Genomic DNA, 22,861 nt, shown 5'->3' with positions numbered 1-22,861 from the left:
AATTTTGGAGGATATGCTCCGCGCCTGTGTTATTGACTTTGGAGGTTCTTGGGATTAGTTCTTGTTGTTAGCGGAGTTTGCCTACAACAACAGTTATCAGTCGAGCATCCAAATGGCTCCCTATGAGGCGTTGTATGGTAGACGGTGTCGATCGCCGGTTGGATGGTTTGAGCCGGGGGAGGCTCGGTTACTAGGCAGAGACTTAGTGCAGGATACCTTGGATAAGGTTAAGATCATTCAGGATAGACTACGTACAGCTCAGTCCAGGCAAAAAAGTTATGTTGATCATAAGGTTCGAGATGTGGCATTCATGGTCGGAGAGAGAGTGTTGCTTCGAGTGCCACCCATGAAGGGTGTGATGCGGCTTGGGGAAAAGGGCACGTTAAGCCCTAGTTCATCGGGCTTTTTGAGATTCTTGATCGAGTGGGAGAGGTGGCTTACAGACTTATGTTGCCACCAGGCTTATCAGCGATACATCCAGTGTTTCATGTGTCCATGCTTCGGAAGTATCATGGCAATCCATCCCATGTGTTAGATTTCAGCATTGTCCAGTTGGACAAGGATTTGACCTACGATGAGGAGCCGGTAGCTATTCTAGACCGGCACGTTCGTCAGTTGAGGTCGAAGAGTTATCCTTCGGTTCGTGTGCAGTGGAGAAGTCAGCCTGTCGAGGCAGCTACTTAGGAGTCCGAGTCCGATATGCGGAGCAGATATCCCCATCTTTTCCCTAGCTCAGGCACTTTTCTATGTCCGTTCGAGGACGAACGGTTGTTTTAGAGGTGGAGAATGTGATGACCCAAAAGGTCATCTCGTGTTTTAAAACCCAATTCGGGGTTCCGAGGCCTTCAAAACCTCATCTTACATCTCCTCAATTTGCATAGTTCGAGCGCATTTCCGGAAAACCTTTATGTGAAAAATTTGAGAAAATAATAATTTTTGCCTTTAAAAGTAATTTTAGTTGACTTCGGTCAACATTTTGAGTGAACGAACCCGGACTCATATTTTGACGGTTCCAGAGGGTCCGTAGTAAAATATGGGACTTGGGTGTATGCTCGGAATCGAATTCCGAGGTCCCTAGCCCGAGAAATGAATTTTTGATGAAAATTGTTAAATTGAAATTATAATGGTTTTGTGAAAATGGTTAATAGTCGATCTTGTTGGTATCGGGCCCGTATTTTGGTTCTAGAGCCAGGTATAGGTTTAATATGAAATTTAAGTCATGTCTGTGAAATTTGGTGAAAAATGGGACTGATTTGATGTGATTCGAACCTTTGGTCGAGAAAATAGAACTATTGAACTTTCTTGAAAATTTCATGCAATTTGATGCTAAATTCGTAGTTCTAGGTGTTATTTTGGCGATTTAATCGCGCGACCAACTTCGTATGATGTTTTTAAGACTTGTGTGCATGTTTGGTTTGGAGCCCCGAAGGCTCGGATGAGTTTCGGGTAGGCTACGGGATGTTTTAGACTCAGAAAATCTGGTGTGAGAGTGTTGTATCTGGTGTCTGTTGCATTGTGCTTCGCGATCGCGAAGGGAATAATGGGCAGGGGGAGGACTTCACTCTACGCGAACGCGAGACCAGGGTCGCGAACGCGGAGCATTGAGAGGAATTGCTCTACGCGAACGCGACCGGTCGACCACGAACGCATAGCTTTAGAAGGGCTGGTCAGGGGACCTGGGGAAACCCTATGCGAACGCGAGCCCCGTATCGCTAACGCGAAGGTAGGGCGGGATAAACCTTCGTGAATGCGTAGCCTTTCCCGCGATCGCGTATGTCCTTAGGAGGCTGCTCTTCGCGAACGCGACAGTGCTCACGCGATCGCAATGAACACTGTCGCCCAGCACTTAAAACAGAAGCAGAAACGGGAATGGGCCATTATTTCATATTTTCAAAAAACTAGAAGGCATAGAGGCGATTTTCAAGAGACAAGTTCTTCCCCAAAGTGTTGGTAAATAATTCTAAACTACTTTCTTTCAATTACCCATTGCATTTCATCAATTTTCAACCAAAAATCTAGGGTTTTCATGGTGGAAATTGGGGGTTTGGATAGAATTAGGTATTGTTGTATAATTGGAATTTAGACCTCGATTTGGGGTCGGATTCCGAAACTAATTACATATTTGGGCTCGTGGGTGAATGGGTGAATGGGTTTTGGTCGGAACCTCGAGTTTTAACCAAGCGGGCTCGGGTCGGTTTTTGACTTTTTGGGGAAAATGTTGGGAAACTTGTAACGATGCATTGGAATTGATTTCTTTAGCGATAATTGATATTATTAAGTTAATTATAACTAGATACGGGTGGTTCGGAGGTGGACACTAAGGGAAAAGCGGTGTTTGAGGCTTGAGTTCGGCCGTGGAATCGAGGTAAGTATTGTGGCTAACCTTAGCTTGAGGGATTAGGTATTGTCGCCGTATTTGCTATGTGTTTGGTTGTTGAGTACGACGTATAGGTGAGGTGACGAGTACCTATACGTTATTGTCGGGTCATAGTATGCGAGTGAGTCTTATCCTTGTGACTATTGTATTCTTTATTCGTATTGCTCATGCTTAAACTGGTTATTCTTCATGTTAAACAAATGTTATCATATTTTCCTGGAATTTGATATTGGTTGAGTATTGCCTCAAATTGAGATTCATATTATGAAGTTAAATATTGAAACGAGGTTGGTTATTGATAATTCCCTTGCCGAGTTGTTATTGTTCTGTTGTTTGGGTGAGGAAGAGTGTAAGGCACGAAGGGTAATGTCGTGCAATGTTTTCTGAGTGAGTGATAATGCACGAAGGGTGATGTCGTGCCATATTTTGTGAGTGTAATGCACGAAGGGTGATGCGTGCCATATTCTGAGAGTGTTAATGCACGAAGGGTGATGTCGTGTCATGTTATGAGAGAGTTAATGCAGGAAAGGTGATGTCGTGCCATGTTATGAGAGAGTTAATGCACGAAAGGTGATGTCGTGCCGTTTCTATTGTTTCTTATGGTAAGGACGAGAGTAAAAGCACGAAGGGTGATGTCGTGCACATGTTTGCCATATTATTACTTCTGTTGGTGCAAAGCATGATATTCACTGCGTTTCTTTAGTGTACTATTTTCAGGACTTGATATTTCCCCTCAACATGTTTTCCCCCTTTCCCATTATTATCCGTTCAATTTCCGTTTGTTGTTATTTTCTCGTATATGATTTAACTCCACAGGTTCATGTTATTGTCGTGTCCTAGCCTCGGCACTTACCAGTACATGGGGTCGGTTGTACTGATACTGCACTCTGCACTTTCTGTGCAAATTTCGGTACCGGACCTCGTTGATCAGAGTTGGATTGCTGCCTTTAGTCCATCAGGAGACCCAAGGTAGATCCGCCAGCGTTCGCAGACCCTGGAGTCCCCTTCCATTTACCCTAGCTTTCCTGTTTTCTTTTAATTCGAGAACATATTTTCTTTAAACCAGTATTTGTAGTAACTCTTAGAAGTTCGGATTGTGACACCAGATTTTGGGTAGGCGTGTAATAGTGTTTGGTCTATTATAAATTTCCGCACTTCTTATTTTGTCTTGGTTTAGATTATTGTTATTTACTGTTTTGAATAGTGATTAGCGTGTTAGATCTTTATCTGTTGGCTTGCTTAGCATTCTAGAGTTAGGCCATCACGATCCCGATGGTGGGAAATCCGGGTCGTGACACGATCAGTGCAAGACTTCTAAGGAAATCAGATTGTGTATATACTCTGTACATAAAGACCAATCAATGCTTCTGCTCTAAAGAGCCAAGTGAATAAATCAATGCTTCATCTGCCTAGCAAGATATATGGATATTCACTACTGATATTGCAAAAATCACCATCACTAAAGAAAAACCACATTAATTGCCAACAAAACCACCTAGAGATTTTTTTCTCCGAACCCTTTGGAAGCGAACAGCAAGTTGGCTTCTGTTTTACTTTCAACCCACATGCTCAGGAAATTCAAAGGACAGCCGCACAGGCATACAAAGCAGGGTAAGGAGGAATGCTCTACAACTTAAAAGTTTAGACAACAAGAAATTCGAAAGGGGGTTTAATGAGTGATCAGATTCTATTCAGGAGAACAATGAAAATATGGGGGAGTTCTATGGCAATAATTGTAACATTTTGGTCCACCTATGACATTTCAGTTAATATGCCCAATTGGATGATATCTGTGAAAAATCCAATATCTTGTCTAGATTTTCTACCTTTTATATACCACCAGTATACACTTTACAGTGATTACCTTCGCATCAATAACGTAATCCTTAAAACAATGGCATCTGGTTCTGCAATCAAGAAGTCACCTTTTCAAATACACAAATTAGAACACGCCCATGCAAACCATAGCACACCAACACGTAAATAACATAGCCAGAACCACAAACACAGAGAGCGTCGGGTAAGAGGTGAGTTCTTACCAGTAGACCATATAAGTCACAATAATGATAAAACTCAGGTCTCTCAGCCAGTCCCCCACCCCAACAACGCATCATGTTGAAGTTCATATCAGCATGGAATCTGATATCTGTCTTGTATCTTTCCTTTGAAAGCCGCAATAATCCATCTGACAGGATCCAATTACCCCCACGGATGAATATTGGTTGTCCATTTACCTTAAACAACCTGGTAAGAAAACAAAGCCAAATTTACATCATTATATCAACTCACGAGACAACCTACTATTACTCTGGAGAAGACAAAGGGAGAGGAGATTTCAAAGTTAGATTTTCACCTTCCACCTGTAGCACTATCTATATGACTCTCAATTTTGCGAAATCCAAAATGGTGACTCCATGTATCCGACTCTCCATAACCTTGCACATCAACAGTAATATCAACATTGTAAAGATGTTGCTTTCCCATTCCGTTAGGCCACCATAAATTGGGTTTGTAGAAATAAAGCTGCAACGGAAAGATTTAACCCACTTAGACAACAATCAACTGGAGATAGGCTGCCGAGCAGTGCAACATAGAAGATAGATTTTCAAAGCAAAGACTTGACAGATTTTACAAAAACTCAATAACAGAGATGGAATAGACACATCCAGAAAAGGGAAACATAAAAAACAACAAAAGTAAGGAACTTCATATATAATACTCGATTTAGAGCATCCAGAGGACAAAGTGCCAATTCAGTACATGAACAGGATCAAACATCCCAACAGAATATTTTTTCATGAAGCAATTTGTTGTCCTATTTCATTGCACCATTGTTCACCAAATTGAAAGAGTAAATAAAAAGTCAATGTTCTCAGAACGGAAACACGAGGAAAACTTGCGAAGTTGGACAATTTAGGTGAAACCAACATCCTCATTGAACATTAGACATTTTTAACTGGTAAACTAAGATAAAGCATAACAAATTCTCGGATTACCACCTCAAGCGCTCAAGCACCTTCTCTCAGTATTGTACAGATCTCTGCTTTATTCAAATGGCAGAATTATAAGAGGTACATTGAAACTCAGCAACAGAAACCTTCACACCTGCCACCACACTTGGGTTATTAATATTATTAAATCACCAAGGAAAACCTCCAGTAGCCTAAAGTCAAATGGTGTGTGACCTTTACTTGGAATTTTATAAATATGCCAATATAATCTGGAAATTTCTTTTAAAGTAGTACTCTAAGTCTCTAACAAAGGAGTGTACTATTCCATCTGCTACTCAAGGTCTTCTCAACTATAGACCCAATTAGGCCATTTAATAGTGACTTTGTCTACAAGCTTGAGAGACTACAGTATGTTTTTTAGCCTGTGGGAAGCCACATATGTGACATTAGAATTAAGATCTCCCACAAGTTTTTTTGATTAATTTATGAAAAGGAAGTAGAAAAAACTGTATTAGTGTTATTATTAGAATCTGCTAGAGTAGATTAAAGTGCCACATTGGTTAGGGGATGGACTTGTTGTCTCCTTATATGCAATTGCGGAATCTTCCCCTCATAAGTTAGCTTTTGGGTTGAGTTAGGCCAAGAGTTTGATGATTAATTGGTCGACTTTAGCAAGTCACAAAGGGCAAAGGCATGCAATTTTGTGGGTGGGGTGGGGTGGGTGGGGGTGGGGAATGAGTGGGTTAGAGTCCTGAGTCCCACATTGGTCGGGAAATGGGTTGGTTATCTCCTTATATGGACTTGGGCAATCCTCCCCTAATGAGCTAGCTTCTAGGTTGAGTTAATCTCAAGGTACATTTCTTAACAGAAGCAAAGGAAAAAAAAAAGGTAAAAGAAAAGGAGAGAGAGAGAAACAAGAAACTAACCTGAGGAAATGTATAATGAATGCTGGCACCTGGAGAGATAGACACATGTTGTGTCTCAAGATGCTCAATTAAGAAAGTATTTTCTTCAAGTTCAGTTGACACTTGGATGTTCAGCGAACAGTCAGCTACCCAGGCACTTTTGTTGACCAACTCTATCGTAGAGTGTAAATATACCCTCTTGTAGCCATCAAAAAACGTTGAGGCCAAGTGGGGATCTATTATTTTCACTGGCTGCACCAGAATTGATATTTAATCTGAATCAGGAACTATATATTAACCACAAAAAGAAAAACTCAGCACATAAAAGCTCAGGGCTATGAACTCATTGGCTTTCTTGATGAATTGTGAAAGCCGCACCACAACATCACATAACAAAATTCAAAAAGAAAAAAAAATATAAAGGAAAAGAAAAGTTGACCACTAACACCCAAAATCGTAAAAAAACGAATAGTTGCCAGCAGTTTTGTGGTTAAAAAAGATACACAAGTCTGGAAAACAAAGGTCACAATAGAAACTATAAGAATTTCCTATGATTGTTCAAAGAAGCGGACTAAACATTCATGATCTAGTATAAGATTTTGATTGAAATCTTACCCCTGTAACAGTAGTGGAAACCTCATCCCAGATGCCAGTGTTCCTATCCCTGTAATAATGAATATCATACAGCGGTTTAACATTTAAGGTGAGAGAGTCCTGCTTTATTTTGTTTTAGAAAAACTGCACTTGGCAATATGGAGTTGTGAATTTATCTAAACAGATCCAAGAAAATTGGAGGAACAGTATGTTTGCATTTTCCAAGTAACAGTCTTTTCCGACTATGCAAAACATTAATATATGAGTTGTCGACTTGATATTTACTGAATTAACTTATAAGATGACAAAATGATTGCTTATTATTTACAGCAAAATTTCTCCTCGTTGACTTCATAAAACATGATTTTTTTTGTGGGCCTGGAAACTACAACTTATATGCAAGTGATTTATATGAATCTTTCATTTACTAGTTGCCGAATGAAGAGCCCATCACCCATAAACCTCTGACCAGAAATTTAGAAAGACAAACAAGTAAATAGTGCACTATTCAATTGGTTAATGTACTTTTCCGAGGAGCAGAAGGGATAGCCTCAGGTTACTTGAATCTGATCTCAATACAAAGATTTGGCATTTCTTAAGATTTGAGATTATCCAGCAGGCACAGTTCAGACACATCAAGTTTACAGCATAATAAAATATCCAAGCCACAAACTTTTAAATCGATGACATTATATATGTTAAACATCTTGGGAAGGTTTCTCTTCTTTTTGGTATAATGCTTGTAGACGGAATGTTTTCCCACATCAACAATATTTTCCTTTAACAGAAACAAACATATATGTAAAAATATCAATCCACCAACTATGCCTCAAGACCAAATTATCCTCTATATGCATTCTACGCAATTCAAGTCCACTTCAAGGGATGCAGACCTCAACCTACCGCATTCCTTCTCCTTTATATGAGCTTGGGATGGCTATGTTTTGCGAAACTCACATATGCAGAGTTGAGATTATGCATGTAAAAATACAGGTTAAATTCTCATTACCGATGTTTCAGCCAAGTGAGATACTTTTAAATATGATCATATGGCAATTCTAAAAGTCAAAAGAGAAGTGTTACACAGAAGAAATCGATGCAAAAACTGGCTCAGAAACAGTAATCTGTCTTCACCTTATTGGAGTCATCCAATCCCAACCTTCGACATATTGTGCAGCAACATCTTTCCCAATCTAAGACATGCAGAAGAGAGATTTAGTGACCATGCCGCACAATATAGAGAAGCTTGTATTTGCAATATTGATCTATTGTGAAATAGGCAATCAGTGAACACGAACACATTCTTGTTGAAACAATTTTATTGTAAATAACACAACTGTCAAAGAAACACAACCAAAAGTTGACAATACCTTCACATAAAGTCAGGAGACAGGAATACAGTAAATCTAGAAATTAATTTACGAACTTTACTAATTCTCTCTCCCAGATTACAGAAAGTACAGGCTTAAGTTTGTGCCTTCAAAAGACAATAATAAATACTTTCCAACATGATTTCCACACTTAAGTTTAAATTTGAATAATACCTCGTGATCGCCACCTTGACCACCCTGAGGAGGAATTCGCCCTGGATGATCAGGAGGGTAAACAAGCACAGCCAGCAGATTCTGACCATCCGGATGCAGAATGCCAGTAATATCAATAGAATGCCTCCTAAACATTCCCTTTGGGAGCACCTCCTTGTGCCCATTCAGATAGACTTCAGCAGAATAGTTAATAGCCCGAAAATTAAGATCCACGTGTTGATTATTTGACTGAAACAAATTTAATCAATCACTCATTTGTAGCAACAAACACAGGGAATAGTTGCAAAAGCAGCTAGGAAAATGAACAGATTGTAACATTCATTCAGTTGACTAAATAACTATGCTCGAGCTATTCAATGTGGAAAACTTTCCACATGAGAAGCGTAAACTCTTATGAGTAAATGAGGCACCCAAGGCAAGTGAAACAGATCAGGTATTTTTGTGAGACATACCGGCTTACAGTCAAATGTGGTGAAAAACCAGAAAGTATAGTGTTCCCTCCCCGAATCAGCAATATCAATAATTGATTCATTCTCCAGCCCATAGAAAGGATCAGGAACAAGCTTGTTCTTTACCAGAGTTCCCAAAACACTGCAATTTGAGTTACAAAATGAAGATATAACAACAGAAAACATAATCTCCAGAATGCTTGATTTTAAACTTTATATCAGGCAATTTAAGAAAATATCAAATCTGATTTTTTTAATCAACTCTCCATCTTTCACCAACTTAAAATCCCGACGGAAGCTACCAAATGGGGCTTATGAAGTTTAAACTACATATTCCAAAATCCTTCCTAGCGGCGAATACCAGGATTCATTGATGACCAAATAAAAATGAGAATCAAGTCATTTCATCACAAAAGATTGTATCTTTTATAAACTACAGAGACATACTAAAGTAACATAACCAAATCAATAGTTCAAACCATAAGAATCATCCTAAAATTATCATCAAAATAACAAAACAACAACACTGATGAACATGATAATAATTACAATTTTAAAAAAAATTAAGTTTGTTGTACACTCTTTACTAATTAAACTTCTCAATATCAAATTCCAACTTGCCTACAAGTATTATTACTGTGGAGAAAATGCAGAATCCCAAAAAAAAGAACATTTTATTTTAACAATTTAGTCTTGAATTCAAGCTTTCCCATTTCAAATCTAACAAAAAGAACACTACCCATCACCACATTCACTACACTCCCCACACATTGGCTAAAACTTAAAAGAAAAGGGCCATTATTTTGTATAAACCAAAAAGGAAAATAAAGGAATAAGGAAACATTACGTTCCGGGAACAACAGCTTCCATCCAAGGAGATTCAGGTTGAGTAGGAGGGTGAGTAGTAGTCAACTCTACTCCATTGATTTCTACATCTGTTGATCGAGCAGCTAACCATCCTGTATCCAACACTATCTTCCCTATTTCCACCATTGAAGAACAAGAAACCCTAGAACAACCTTAATCTTCTCCAGTGATACAATGGATTCGGAGAAAATAATGATTGAATCAGCAGTTTTAGTACGTAGTACTAGTGAGAGGTTGAATTCGGTTGCAGTTGTCGCTTTATTGGATAAAGTGACAAGATTTTAAAGATAACTGGGTCCCGCCATCTTGTGGTGGGGCCACTCGGAGGTTCTCTATTTACTTTTTTGGGAAAATGTTAAAAAGCCTTTGGAATGATGCTAAAAAGAATGCGGGAAAACATCACCTATCGTGTTTTCTTTCGAACTCGTGTATTTGTCGTGAAAAAAATTTAAATATGAAAAAAATTATTCTCCTGATTTTTATGATTATTTTAATATTATTTCATACCCTTCACCCATAAACATCATATGAAAATGACAGAGATGTTTTATAGCCAGTCTTCCACTGCATTACATGTCTCACAAGGATCGCATCTATTAAGACGTTTTTCGTTGAAAAATTTTATTTTGTGTCTACCATAACTAACATTAATTGTGTGAGACTTTTTATTTGTCTCGTAATTTTATGATCAAATATATAATATATGAATTTATTGTTGTGGAAGCCAAATGTATATAGTGTGAATAAGTCACAACTATTATACCAAAAATTATGACAGTCACCAAATAATAAATAAGACAATAAAGCAACAATAAAGGGAACACCAGAATTTACGAGGTTCGGCTAATTTTGCCTACTCCTCGGACACAACCAATATTTTATTTCACTCCAAAAATACAAGTGAAATAATACTAAAGAGAGAAGATACAAATGTCTTAAACAGATGAGAAGGCAAATGAGAGGTGTGTTTAAATTCTAAACATTAGGTCTTCTTTTATAGGGGGAAAATCCCCCCAAAACTCAAGAACCCACCGATGTGGGACAAAAATTTGCCAAACTTCAACAAATCTCCACCTTGGCAAAATTCCACATCTTCAATTTTCTCTCAATAACAAATTTTGATTGTGTCTTCATCTTTAATCTTCAGTTTTCAACAATGTTGATCAAATCCAAACAATGTTGAAACTTGACCGCAGTCACCACCTTTGTCAGCATATCAGCAGGATTCTCTGTAGTATGAATTTTCTTCACCGTGACTCCACCTTCTTCTATGATTTCTCGTACGAAATGATACCGAACATCAATGTGCTTCGTCCTTGCATGATAAACTTGGTTCTTCGCTAATTGAATAGCACTTTGACTATCACAAAAAATTGTGATACCTTTTTGTTCAACACCAAGCTCCTTTAGCAATCCTTAAAGCCAAATTGCCTCCTTCACAACCTCTGTAATAGCCATATACTCTGCCTCTGTTGTAGACAAAGCAACTGTTGACTGCAAAGTAGACTTCCAACTAACTGGTGCCTTTGCAAAAGTAAACACATAACCAGTAGTTGATCTTCGTTTGTCCAGATCACCCGCAAAATCTGAATCACAATATCCAACTACAGACTGATTGTCTTCCTGCTCAAAAACTAACCCAACATCTACAGTATTATGAATATACCGTAGAATCCACTTCACAGCTTGTCAATGCTCCTTCCCTGGATTGTGCATATATCTGCTAATAACTCCAACAGCTTGTGAAATGTCAGGCCTTGTGCAAATCATTACATACATCAAGCTACCAACAGTATTTGCGTATAGTACCTTTGACATATACTTTCGTTCAGCTTCATCCATTGGTGACATAGTAGTACTTAGCTTAAAATGGGAAGCAAGTGGAGTACTAACTGGCTTAGTCTTGTCATCTATGCCAAAACGTTGAAGTACTCTCTTCAAATATTCCTTTTGAGATAAACAGAGTTTCTTTGAACGTCTATCTCTAATTATCTCCATGCCAAAAATTTTCTTTGTCTCACCCAAATCCTTCATCTCGAACTCCTTCTTCAGTTGAATCTTCAACTTATCAATTTCTTCAGAATTCTTGGAAGCTATCAACATATCATCAACATATAGGAGAAGATATACAAATGAACCATCTTTAAGCTTGTGCAAATACACACAATGATCGTATTTGCTTCTCTTGTACCCTTGCCGCAACATAAACTCGTCAAATCGCTTGTACCATTGTCTAGAAGATTATTTCAATCCGTACAACGATTTTCAAGTTTGCACACCATATTTTCTTTTCCAGCAACTTTGAATCCTTCTGGCTGAGTCATGTAGATTTCCTCCTCCAAGTTTCCATGTAAAAACGCAGTTTTTACATCCATCTGAACTAGTTCCAAATCCAATTGTGCTACCAAAGCCAACATAATTCTAATGGAGGAATGTTTTACAACTGGAGAAAATACTTCATTGTAATCAATTCCCTCCTTTTGAGCATATCTTTTGGCCACCAATCTTGCTTTGTAGCGAACATCTAATTGGTTAGGAAATCCTTCTTTCTTTGCAAATACCCATTTGCACCCAATTGCTTTCTTTCCCTTCGGGAGATTGGCCAATCTCCATGTATGATTCTGATGAAGGGACTGTATTTCATCATTCATGGCAATCCTCCACTTATCTTCTTCTGAACTTTGGACAGCGTCTTTATAAGTGGTAGGAACATCATCAGCTACAATTGAGGTTGCACAAGCAACCGTCTCTATGAGACGAACAGGTTTCGTTATTGTTCTTTTTGGCCTGCTGGTTGCTATTGATTCAAGTTGTTGTTGAGGTTCCTGAGTTGGAATCTCCTCTACTGGCTCTCCTTCCAGAGGGTAATCTTCATTTGTTTCCTCCTCTGTTTCTTGTGTAGGAAAAATAAATTTTCCCTCAAACTCCACCTGCTTAGAAGCACCTTTATTTTGTTTGGTATCTTCTGTTACCTTATTTACCATAGATTCATCAAAGGTAACATCGCTGCTGAATATTACTTTCTTTGTCATAGGACACCATAAGAGATATCCTTTGACTCCAGAAGTAATTCCCATAAAAATAGTCTTCTTTGCCCTTGGATCTAATTTTGACTCCGTCACATGATAATATGTAGTTGAGCCAAACACGTGCAAAGAGTTATAATCTACAGCAGGTTTTCCATACCATTTTTCAAATGGTGTCTTGCCATCAATAACAGCAGATGGTAGACGATTAATGAGGTGGCATGCATATGTAATTGCCTCAGCCCAAAATTTTTTGCCCAAGCCAGCATTGGACAACATACACCGTACCTTCTCCAGCAAGGTCCGGTTCATACGTTCTGTCACTCCATTCTGTTGTGGTGTATGTCTAACAGTGAAGTGTCGGACGATGCCATCATTTTCACAGACCTTATTGAAATGATCATTTTTGTATTCACCTCCATTGTCTGTGTGAATACACTTGATCCTCTTGCTTGTTTGATTCTCCACCATCGTCTTCCATTTAAGAAAAATTCCCAACACTTCATCTTTGTTCTTCATTGTATACACCCATACTCTTCGGGAAAAATCATCAACAAAGGTTACAAAATAGTGTTTCCCACCCAATGAAGGTGTTTTGGAAGGACCCCAAACATCAGAGTGTACATAATCCAAAATGCCTTTAGTATTATGGATCGCTGTACCAAATTTAACCCTTGTCTGTTTCCCTTTGACACAATGCTCACAAAACTCCAAGTTGCAAGTCTTTACTCCTTTTAACAATCCTTGATCTGATAGAGTTTTCAAGGATTTTCCTCCAGCATGTCCCAAGCGCATGTGCCATAGCTTGGTTGCTTCTGCCTCTTTGTCGTCACTGGATGTCACTGTCGCTGTCCCAATAACTGTACTGCCACGATAGCGGTACATATTATTATTCTTCCGATTAGCCTTCATTACCACTAGTGCACCGGAGCATACTCTCATCACTCCATTTTCTGCAATGATTTTGAACCCTTTTGATTCTAGGGCTCCCACAGAGATGAGATTCTTCTTCAAATCTGGTACATATCGAACATCTGTTAATGTTCTGATCATTCCATCATGGTTCCTTAATCGTATTGAACCAATATCATATGAGGTAAGAGGGCTGTTATCCGCTGTGTGGATGACTCCATATTCTCCTTCTTGAAATTCCACAAACCAGTCCATGTTGGGACACATATGATGGCTACAAACCGAGTCCATCAACCATATGTCTGATGATGTTAATGACTCTGTTGTAACTAATGAGAAGTCTGAATCATCACAATCAGCTACATTTGAATCCATAATGGCCTTTCCATTGTTATGTTTGTCCTTATTTTTCATCTTCGGGCAGTCTTTCTTCCAGTGCCCTTTTTCTCGACAAAAGGCACATTCATCTTTGCTGGGTCTGGATCTTCCCTTCTTTGTCCTCGTTTGATTTTGAGGACGACCCCTCACAAATAGTGCTTCTCCTTCTCCGCCCTTCTATTTTTCTCGCTTTCTTTGTTCATAGCTGTACAAAGCCGAACAAACTTCTCTGAGAGAAATTTCGTCATTTCCATGGAGTAGAGTAGTTTCAAGGTGCTCGTACTCATCAGGAAGTGACGCCAACAACATTAAGGCCAAGTCACCATCATCATAAGTTGTATCCATATTTTGCAAATCTGTGACCAACTTATTGAAACTGGTGATATGTTCATTCATCGTGGTACCAGGAACATAGGTGAAGTGAAACAGTCTCTTCTTCATGTTCAATTTATTTTGACTGTTTTTCTTCAAAAATTTATCCTCCAGTGCTTTCCATAATTTACTTGCAGAAGTTTCTTTTATGTATGGATATTTCTGCTCTCTAGCAAGGTATGATCGAATGGTACCGCAAGCAACACGGTTGATAATTCTCCAATCTTCTTCTCCAATAACATCTGGTTTTTTTTCTTCAATGGCCAGATCTAGCCCTTGTTGAAAAAGGACATCTAGAACCTCGCCTTGCCACATCCCAAAATGTCCGGACCCGTCAAATATTTCTACCGCAAATTTCGCATTTGACACAATTCTTGTCATAAGCGAAGATGCCAATGATGACGTGTTGTTGACACTTGATGTAGATTCTTCTTGTTTATTGTCTCCCATATTTGACACAAATATTATTTAATAGCTGACGACACAAATCAAGATTATTTCCTTTCTGATGTAGAAGATCAGACTAAGCTGCAACCACAGAGCATACTCAGACAGAACCTTGACTCAGTTACCAAGATAAATCTTTTCTGATGTGGAAGATCAGACTATGCTGCAACCACAGAGCATACTTAGACAGTACCTTGGCTCTGATACCAATTGTTGCGGAAGCCAAATGTATATAGTGTGAATAAGTCACAACTACTATACCAAAAATTATGACAACCACCAAATAATAAATAAGACAATAAAGCAACAATAAAGGGAACACCAGAATTTACGAGGTTCGGCTAATTTTGCCTACTCCTCGGACACAACCAATATTTTATTTCACTCCAAAAATACAAGTGAAATAATACTAAAGAGAGAAGATACAAATGCCTTAAACAGATGAGAAGGCAAATGAGAGGTGTGTTTAAATCCTAAACATTAGGCCTTCTTTTATAGGGGGGAAATCCCCCCAAAACTCAAGAACCCACCGATGTGGGACAAAAATTTGTCAAACTTCAACATTTATAAATATGTGAGATAAAAAAAAGCATCACACAATTAATATCAGTTGTCTGACGCATACCATAAAATCATTCGGCCCTAGTCTTCCACATGAAGTCAATATATGCATCACATAGGGAAAAAATAATTAATTACGCTTGATCTCGACATTAAAGAATCTCTTGGGCGTCTAGTCAACTGAAGCGTTTTAGTTATGCTTTAAATTTGAACGCATACAAAGCAAATTTTATTTAATCTATTAGAGACTTTTAAACTGAGAATAATACAAAAAGGAAACACTGTTTGTTGGACTTGCTAATGAATGAAGACGACTGGTTGTTTGATTCTGTTTTTTTTAAATGAAATTAAGTTGAATTTATTTAAATGAAATTAAGTTGAATTTATTTAAATAAAAAAGGATGAGGAAAGTACTTGCGTAACCGAAATTTTGTTAGCATATTAGTGAATTATAAAATAATTATTAGCATGCCAAAAATGTATTAGATACTTTTTCATACATTGATATTCTTATTTCAAATTGGAAATAGCAATAATAAAGCAGTTCCTTCGTCAAAACATATTTATTGTCAGAGGCGGATCTAGAATTTTAGGATATGGGTACACTACTAAAGAAAGGAGGAAAAAAAATATTAAGTGAGAATTGATCCTTATTTTTTGAGTAAATTATTAACTTGTGAACCAAGTGCGTCATTCAATCTGTATAGAGCAGGAGTGTCAATACATAATATTAGACTAATTTTAGAAAATACATACATAAAAAACCTAGTTTGAAAGACAGACCATGAGTTCACGTGTTCCATAACTAAGGTTATAGATCCGCACTTATCTGTCGTAGATAGTACACATAAAAGGGCCAAAATGATTTGGTCCCAACTCAAATACTTAAAAGACCAGAAAAGAGGATCAAGATTCTCTCCAAAGTAATTTTGTTTCACCATTCTATCCATTGAAGATGACGCAAACTCAACATATGAACAGAATTGATCGTAGAAAGAATAAAAAAGCTACTCGTGTTTGGTATGAAGAAAATATTTTAAATTTTCTCAGGTTTGGTTGGTTTAAATATTTTGCAAAATATTTTTCTTATGAATTCATTTTTCTCCAATTGGAGGAAAATGTTTTCCTTATCAAGATAAGGAAAAATATTTTCCAAAACTCTTTCTCAACTTTTCCCACTCTCACTAACCCACCCCACCCCCTCTCTCCAAAAAATACTTCTTTTTTTTCAAATTTCAGTTTTTCCATTACAACACACCCTACTACCCCTCCACCCCCCCCTACTACCCCTCCACCCCACCCCAACCCCTCTCCCCCCACCGCAAAAAAAAATATTTTTTTACCTTAATTTTTTTTTTTGCAATTTTGCAATTTCTATTTTTTCGTTTTTCTGCACCACCCACCCCAACCCTCTCCCCCACCACCCACACGAAAAAAATTGTAATTTTTTTTTTGTAATTTTAATTTCTATTTTTTTCTGTTTACTGTCACCCCCACCACCCACCCACACTCCCCCCCCCCGAAAAAAAATTAAATATATTTTTCAATTTTAATTTTTTTTATTTATCGGTTTAAAGGTTCAAAATTTTGCAAGTTTCAAAATTATGAGTTCGGAGGTTTATGTGTTTGGAAGTTTACGAATTTAGAAATTATAAAGTTTACGGGTTCGAAATTCGCGCTATTAAAAGTTTAGCGGTTCGAAAGTTTTTAAAATTATGGGTTCGGAAGGTTGTTGGTTTGAAAGTTTATGGCTTCATGTTTATTATATTTAAATTATTTATGAATACTCTTGAAAAGTCATTTTTCTTAATTTGTGTACCAAACATCGGAAAATGAATAAGATTACTACTTGTTTTTCAAGATAATATTTTTCGTTATACCAAACACACCCCAAATATTAAATCCATAAATGTTATTTGATACAATTAATATAACATCTATTTTGTCCTTCATGTGTATCCGAGAACTCAATCGACACAAAATATTGCAAAATGGCCATAAGATACCATTCGGAGAAACATATTGTCGTTGAATTATTGGAGTCGTGAAATTGAAAATGCCAAAAAAAAAGAGAGGAGATCAATGCACATAAAATACTTATTACTGCTAAAACGCCTACATCTCCGAGATCTAGTGTAACGACCCGATCGGTCGTATTGAGTCCTAGCGCGTCGTTCAGTAGTTTGAGGTCATGAGCTGCTTCACTTTAGGTATTATGACTTGTACGCATGGTAGGAATTGAATTCTGGGGAATTCAGAGTTGATTTGGAAAGGGAATTCTCATTTCGGAAGCTTTAAGTTGAAAGAATTGACTAAGATTGGATTTCAGAGTAAACGACCTGGGAATCGGGATCTGAAGGTTCCAGTAGGTTCGTATGATGATTTCGGACTTCGGAATGGGTTTTGGATGACCCGGGAGCGTTTTGGCGCATATTGTGGAAGTTAACATTTTGGAAAAAAAATTATAAGTTTGGGTTGAAGTTCATTTCAGTGTTATCGATGTCCGTTTGGCATTTCGAGTCTGGGAATAGCTCCGTATGGTGATTCTGGCATTGGGAGCGCGATCAGAAGTGAATTCGGAGGTCCGTAGGTCATTTTGGAGTCATCTAGCTAAAGAAAGAAATTTGAAGGTTTTTGGGAAGTTTGACCGAGAGTTGACTTTTTGATATCGGGGTCGGATTTCGATTCCGGAAGTTAGAGTAGGTCCGTAATGTCGAATACGGCTTGTGTGCAAAATTTGAGGTCAATCAGATGTGATTTGACGAGTTTCGGCATCGAATGTAGAAGTTTGAAATTTCAAGGTTCATAAAGTTTAGATTGGAGTACGATTCATGATTTCGACGTTGTTTGATATGATTTAAGGCCTCGAGCTGGTCCGTAATGTATTTTGGGACTAGTTTGTATGACTGGATGGGGTTCCGGGAGCCTCGGGTGAATTCCAGGTGGTTAACGGATCGAATTGGAGTTGGAAAGAATAACTGAAGGAGTTGATATCTGGTATAACCGCACCTCCGAAGTTTTGGCCGCAGGTGAGGAGCCGCAGAAACAACCAAAAGGACGCAGATGTGGTGGTGAAGGGTGAAGGGTGAAGGCTGGAACCGCAGATGCGGTCAGGTCACCGCAGAAGCGGGACCGCACCTGCAGAGGAAGGAGTGCAGAAGCGGAAATATACTGGGAGCCCTGGACCGTAGAAGCGGCAATTGGTCTACACCTGCGGGACCGCAGGAGCGCTCAAGAGACCGCAGGTGCGAAAGTGCTGAAGGCAGCAAGTTCTTTTAAAATCGGGGGTTGGTCATTTTCCCCCCATTTTAATTTTGGTGTGGACAATTTTGGAGAGCTTTAATTGGGGGGTTTTCATCATCAATGACAAGGTAAGCCAACCCCACCTATCTTGAGTTAAATATATTGATTATGTATGGATTTTAGCATGTAAATCGGTAGAAATTTGGTGACTTGAGGAAAAACCTAGAAAATTCATATTCTTGGATTTTGACCACGATTTTGGGTATGAAATTAAGAGCATATCATATATTTGAACTCGTGAGTTCATGGATAAACTTTATCTTCGAAAATTTTTGGAATCCGGACATGTGGGCCTAAGGGCAATTTTGTCATCGGGGTTAGGAATTGTTATAAATTGGATTGTAATGAGTAATTGAACATATATTAATGGATTTGCATAATTATTGGCTAGTTTTGGAGCATTGTGCATCGATTCAAGTCTTCAGAAGAGCGTGGAATATCAGTTATGGATCTTCGGAGCGAGGCGAGTCTCCTTTCTAACATTGTAAGAGGGAATTGTCCCCATAGGTGAAATAATTGGTTATGTGCTCCTATTTGCGGGGGCTACGTACGCACGAGGTAACGAGAGTTCGTGCGTAGCTACTATAATGCTATTGTCCGGGTAGTCTAGGACCCAAAAACATGTTGTACTTGGATATATTTGTAATCCTATTGACGGGTTGAATTGCTTAAATCACATCGGATTAGTAAGTGAATTTCTAAAAGATTGAGCTTCATTTTCTTGAATTCTAAAAAGAGAATTGGATTTTCCTTGGATAGTTGTTCCCTGATGAAGTCTTGATTAACTGTTTGAATATGTGATTATATGTGTACCTGCGTCGCATGTATGATTCGCGAGCAGGGTGTTTGTTTATTTTATGTTGACCGCGTCGCATGGATGATTCACGAGCGGGGTAATAGATGTATCTATGGTTTGGGCCGCTCGACCCTCGGCAATGCACATTTTACATTCCTGTTGGATCGGGCCGTACAGCCTCGGCAGGATTTGCGCATGCTGATATTGCTTGCCTTGAAGTTTATTGATATTGATATTTGCCCTCCTAGCCTTGAGATAATTGAAAATTAATAGATTATGAATCCGGAGACTTTTAATAAAAAAAAGGAACTTTTACCTGTTTGTGACCTATTTGAAATTACTGTTGTTCTTAATAACTCCATAATTACTCGTATTAATAATATATTACTATTGGACCACTAGTAAGTGTCGAAGTCACCCTCTCGTCTCTACTTCTTCGAGATTAGATGGGATACTCATTGGGTACACGTTGTTTTCGTACTCATACTACACTTGTTGTGCATTTTTGTTGCACATGTTTATGTGTGGCTAGTGGCGTAGCGGCATGGTTGATACGGAGACTTAGATGAGTTGCATTTATCGAGACGACCGTAGCTAGCAGAGTCTCCTTCAGAGTATTGTATTGTATTTTGATTTCTGTCCACTTGTATTTCGGACAATTATTGTATTTTATTTCATTTCTAGTAATGCTCATGCACTTGTGACACCGGGTTCTGGGATGTCTATGGGTTTATTCAGAAATTTAAAATTATTAAATATTTTATTATTTATTCAGTGGAATTTATTATGTATTGTTTAAATGTATAAAAGAAATGATTTCAAAAATATTTAAAACAAAAAGTTACTAGTTATTTGTTGTTGGCTTGCGTGACAACGGTGTCCAGCGCCATCACGACCCATAGTGGATTTTGGGTCGTGACATCTGGAATCCGTAAACTAAAAGTAAATGTCCTCCTCAGATTGTAAGCACGTGATTTTCGCCCTATATGAGAATCACTCCCAAAAAATTCAAAATAAAATGATTTTCCTTGGTGTGCAATTTTGAGAATTTTTGTGACATTTTTTGGATAATTATTTATATTTGTCTGTGCATATTTATTTGTTAAATTAATAAAAAATACAAAAATATGTCGCATTTGCATTTAGGATTTAATCCTACAATTGTTAGTAATTAAGTTTGTTTTACAAAAAAAATTGAAAATCACAAAAATAGGCATCTTTTGCATTTTTTTTAATTGTGTGAGATTACTTCTAATTAATGTTTAATATTATGTGATAATACTTATTAGGAATTAATGAGCATTTTAATTAATTTTAATTGGTTTTATTAATTAGTGAAAATGAAGAAAAGAACAAAAAATAGGAAGGAAATTGGACTAGGCCATTTTAATTGACAAACAATCAGGCCCAAAACAAAGCATTTACCCGACCCACGTCTGTCAACCCAAAGACCATCAAACGACGTAGTATAGGGCAAATACTACGTCGTTTGATGGTGCCCTGTCAGTTATTTTCAAAGACAAACCATACGACGTTGTATGGTTGAATTTGATCGGGGTCGTTCGTTGTTTCTGATCCAATGGCTCCCAGGGTTTTGACCAAACTCGATTCCACAACCCGGTCCACATTACCCGGTGAACCCAGTCTCTCAAAGAGACCAAACGACACCGTTTGTTTAAATGAATTAATCCAGGCCATTGATCTCAACTGATCAAACGGCCATGACCAAATCTTTCCCCTCATATATAAGCCTAACCCATCACCCTCACACCCCCTAGGCCATACCCCATCATTCTACCTTCGTCTCTAAGCTTTAGAGACCAGATGAACCTCCACCGTTAGCCACCGTGCACCGCCCACCGGAAATCGCCTCACGGCGGTTCCGGTGGTCCAAATGACCCCATCTTAACACCATACCTTCCCCACGACATCCTCTTTCCAGATCTGATGTTAGTTTCCCTTGAATCAGGCCCCAACATCTCGAATCTTTGATCAAAGTTTGGTCTGAAAACCCAACTTTCTCCTATGGCTTCCAAATCAACACTGTGGTTTCTCTTGACCACCCTCGTTATGGATCCGGTAGTAGTTTAGGTCGAATCTTCCTGGAACTGCTCGAATCTTCATTCGAAGATTCGAGCAAAACCTAAAACTACCCCAATCCACCCTAAACTCACACCCTGGCATCCCCTGACCTCTCTTATGCCTAAGACACACTGGTTTCCTTTCGAACTGGGTTGGAATCATTCGAACCCTAAAATCAAACCAAGAACTCTGGAAAACCAAAGCTGGAACCAGTCCGAAGGGGAGAAATTTAGGTGTCTAATGGACCTTAGTCGATGTGTTCTCAGTCGAGAACACTCGATTAAGGTCCCTTCGACCTCAAAAGAGTCGAGTCAAGTGTTCAACCTGGTTTCGTCTAGTCTTGTATTTGTTTAAGGTACTCCTTTCCTCCTCTCTTGTTCTTAGTGTTACGTCTAATTGTTGTTTATACGGTTATAATTTAGCCTCGTTTGATTGATCCCATTGTGCCCCGTCAGACCTTTTTATTGGATCCAATTTTATTATAATTTTTCTGTTTATTGTCATTTTTTGTACGCTGTAATGTGTTATCGATTAGTCTGATATGTTTGAATGATAGAGTAGCATGAGAATTAGTCTGATGTTTAGTTCATTCTTGGCTGTGACCCCTCATGCTTCGTTTGTGTTCTGAATGATGTGTTAACATGTTTTCCTGGGTAATATTTGAGTTCAGATTTGAGCCTGTGGTCATTTTCAGTTCATTGAGCCTAACTTATGGTTCGTTTGTTCAACCTGATTTAGTGCCGCCCCCCCCCTTTGAAACTCTGCTGGTTGTTCCCTACTTTTGTACTCCAAATCTGTTTAGGGCATGTGCTGGTCAAGTTGCTCTCAGTCCATCTTGTCTTGCTGAGTTTAAATATGTTTGTTTCCCCATTTATAGCTAGTTCAATATATGTTGCCCTGAACTCTTAGGTTTCATTCTAAATGCCATCTGATTTAGTATTTTTGAATTACTAGCTAATTTGAATTGATTGTAGCTGTTGTAACTAGTTGGGTTCAGTTTAGTGAATGAGTAGGTTTGAGTAGGTCATTGATCAAAGTCTGTATCCAGCACTTAAGGGGTTTGGGTTAGGACAATGAATCTCAAGGGTTTTCAGGGGCAATTTGGGAATGAAACAGTTAGGATAGTATTTTAGTGTTAGTGCTTTGTTAATGGGGGTGTTAATTAATACATTAATGGGGAACAAAAGGAAATGAGGGCTGATTAATTGGAAAAGGCAATCTTAGTGGCAGATTTAGTGGAAATTTTTGATTTTTCAAAAGAGAGGGGTCGGGCAGCACTAAGTTGGAAAAGGGGCAG

The 22,861-nt window shown here is 38.3% G+C and overlaps 1 protein-coding gene across 1 annotated transcript in view; it reads right to left on the bottom strand.

Moving 5' to 3' along the window:
* Positions 1 to 10,161, bottom strand: part of LOC107820814 (mannosylglycoprotein endo-beta-mannosidase) — a 28,022-nt gene extending 17,861 nt beyond the window's left edge. The window contains exons 1-8 of the mRNA XM_075217662.1: positions 9,668 to 10,161; positions 8,824 to 8,962; positions 8,372 to 8,599; positions 7,962 to 8,020; positions 6,849 to 6,897; positions 6,255 to 6,485; positions 4,731 to 4,900; positions 4,417 to 4,621 (exon numbers count right to left, since the gene is read on the bottom strand). Coding sequence (XP_075073763.1) covers positions 4,417 to 4,621; positions 4,731 to 4,900; positions 6,255 to 6,485; positions 6,849 to 6,897; positions 7,962 to 8,020; positions 8,372 to 8,599; positions 8,824 to 8,962; positions 9,668 to 9,813 — 1,227 coding nt within the window. The 5' untranslated portion in view covers positions 9,814 to 10,161. The remainder of the gene's footprint in view (positions 1 to 4,416; positions 4,622 to 4,730; positions 4,901 to 6,254; positions 6,486 to 6,848; positions 6,898 to 7,961; positions 8,021 to 8,371; positions 8,600 to 8,823; positions 8,963 to 9,667) is intronic.
* Positions 10,162 to 22,861: the final 12,700 nt, after the last annotated feature.

Source organism: Nicotiana tabacum, chromosome 7, assembly GCF_000715075.1.
Source record: "Nicotiana tabacum cultivar K326 chromosome 7, ASM71507v2, whole genome shotgun sequence".
NCBI classification, from domain to species: domain Eukaryota; kingdom Viridiplantae; phylum Streptophyta; class Magnoliopsida; order Solanales; family Solanaceae; genus Nicotiana; species Nicotiana tabacum.
This window is presented reverse-complemented; position numbering and strand designations above follow the sequence as displayed.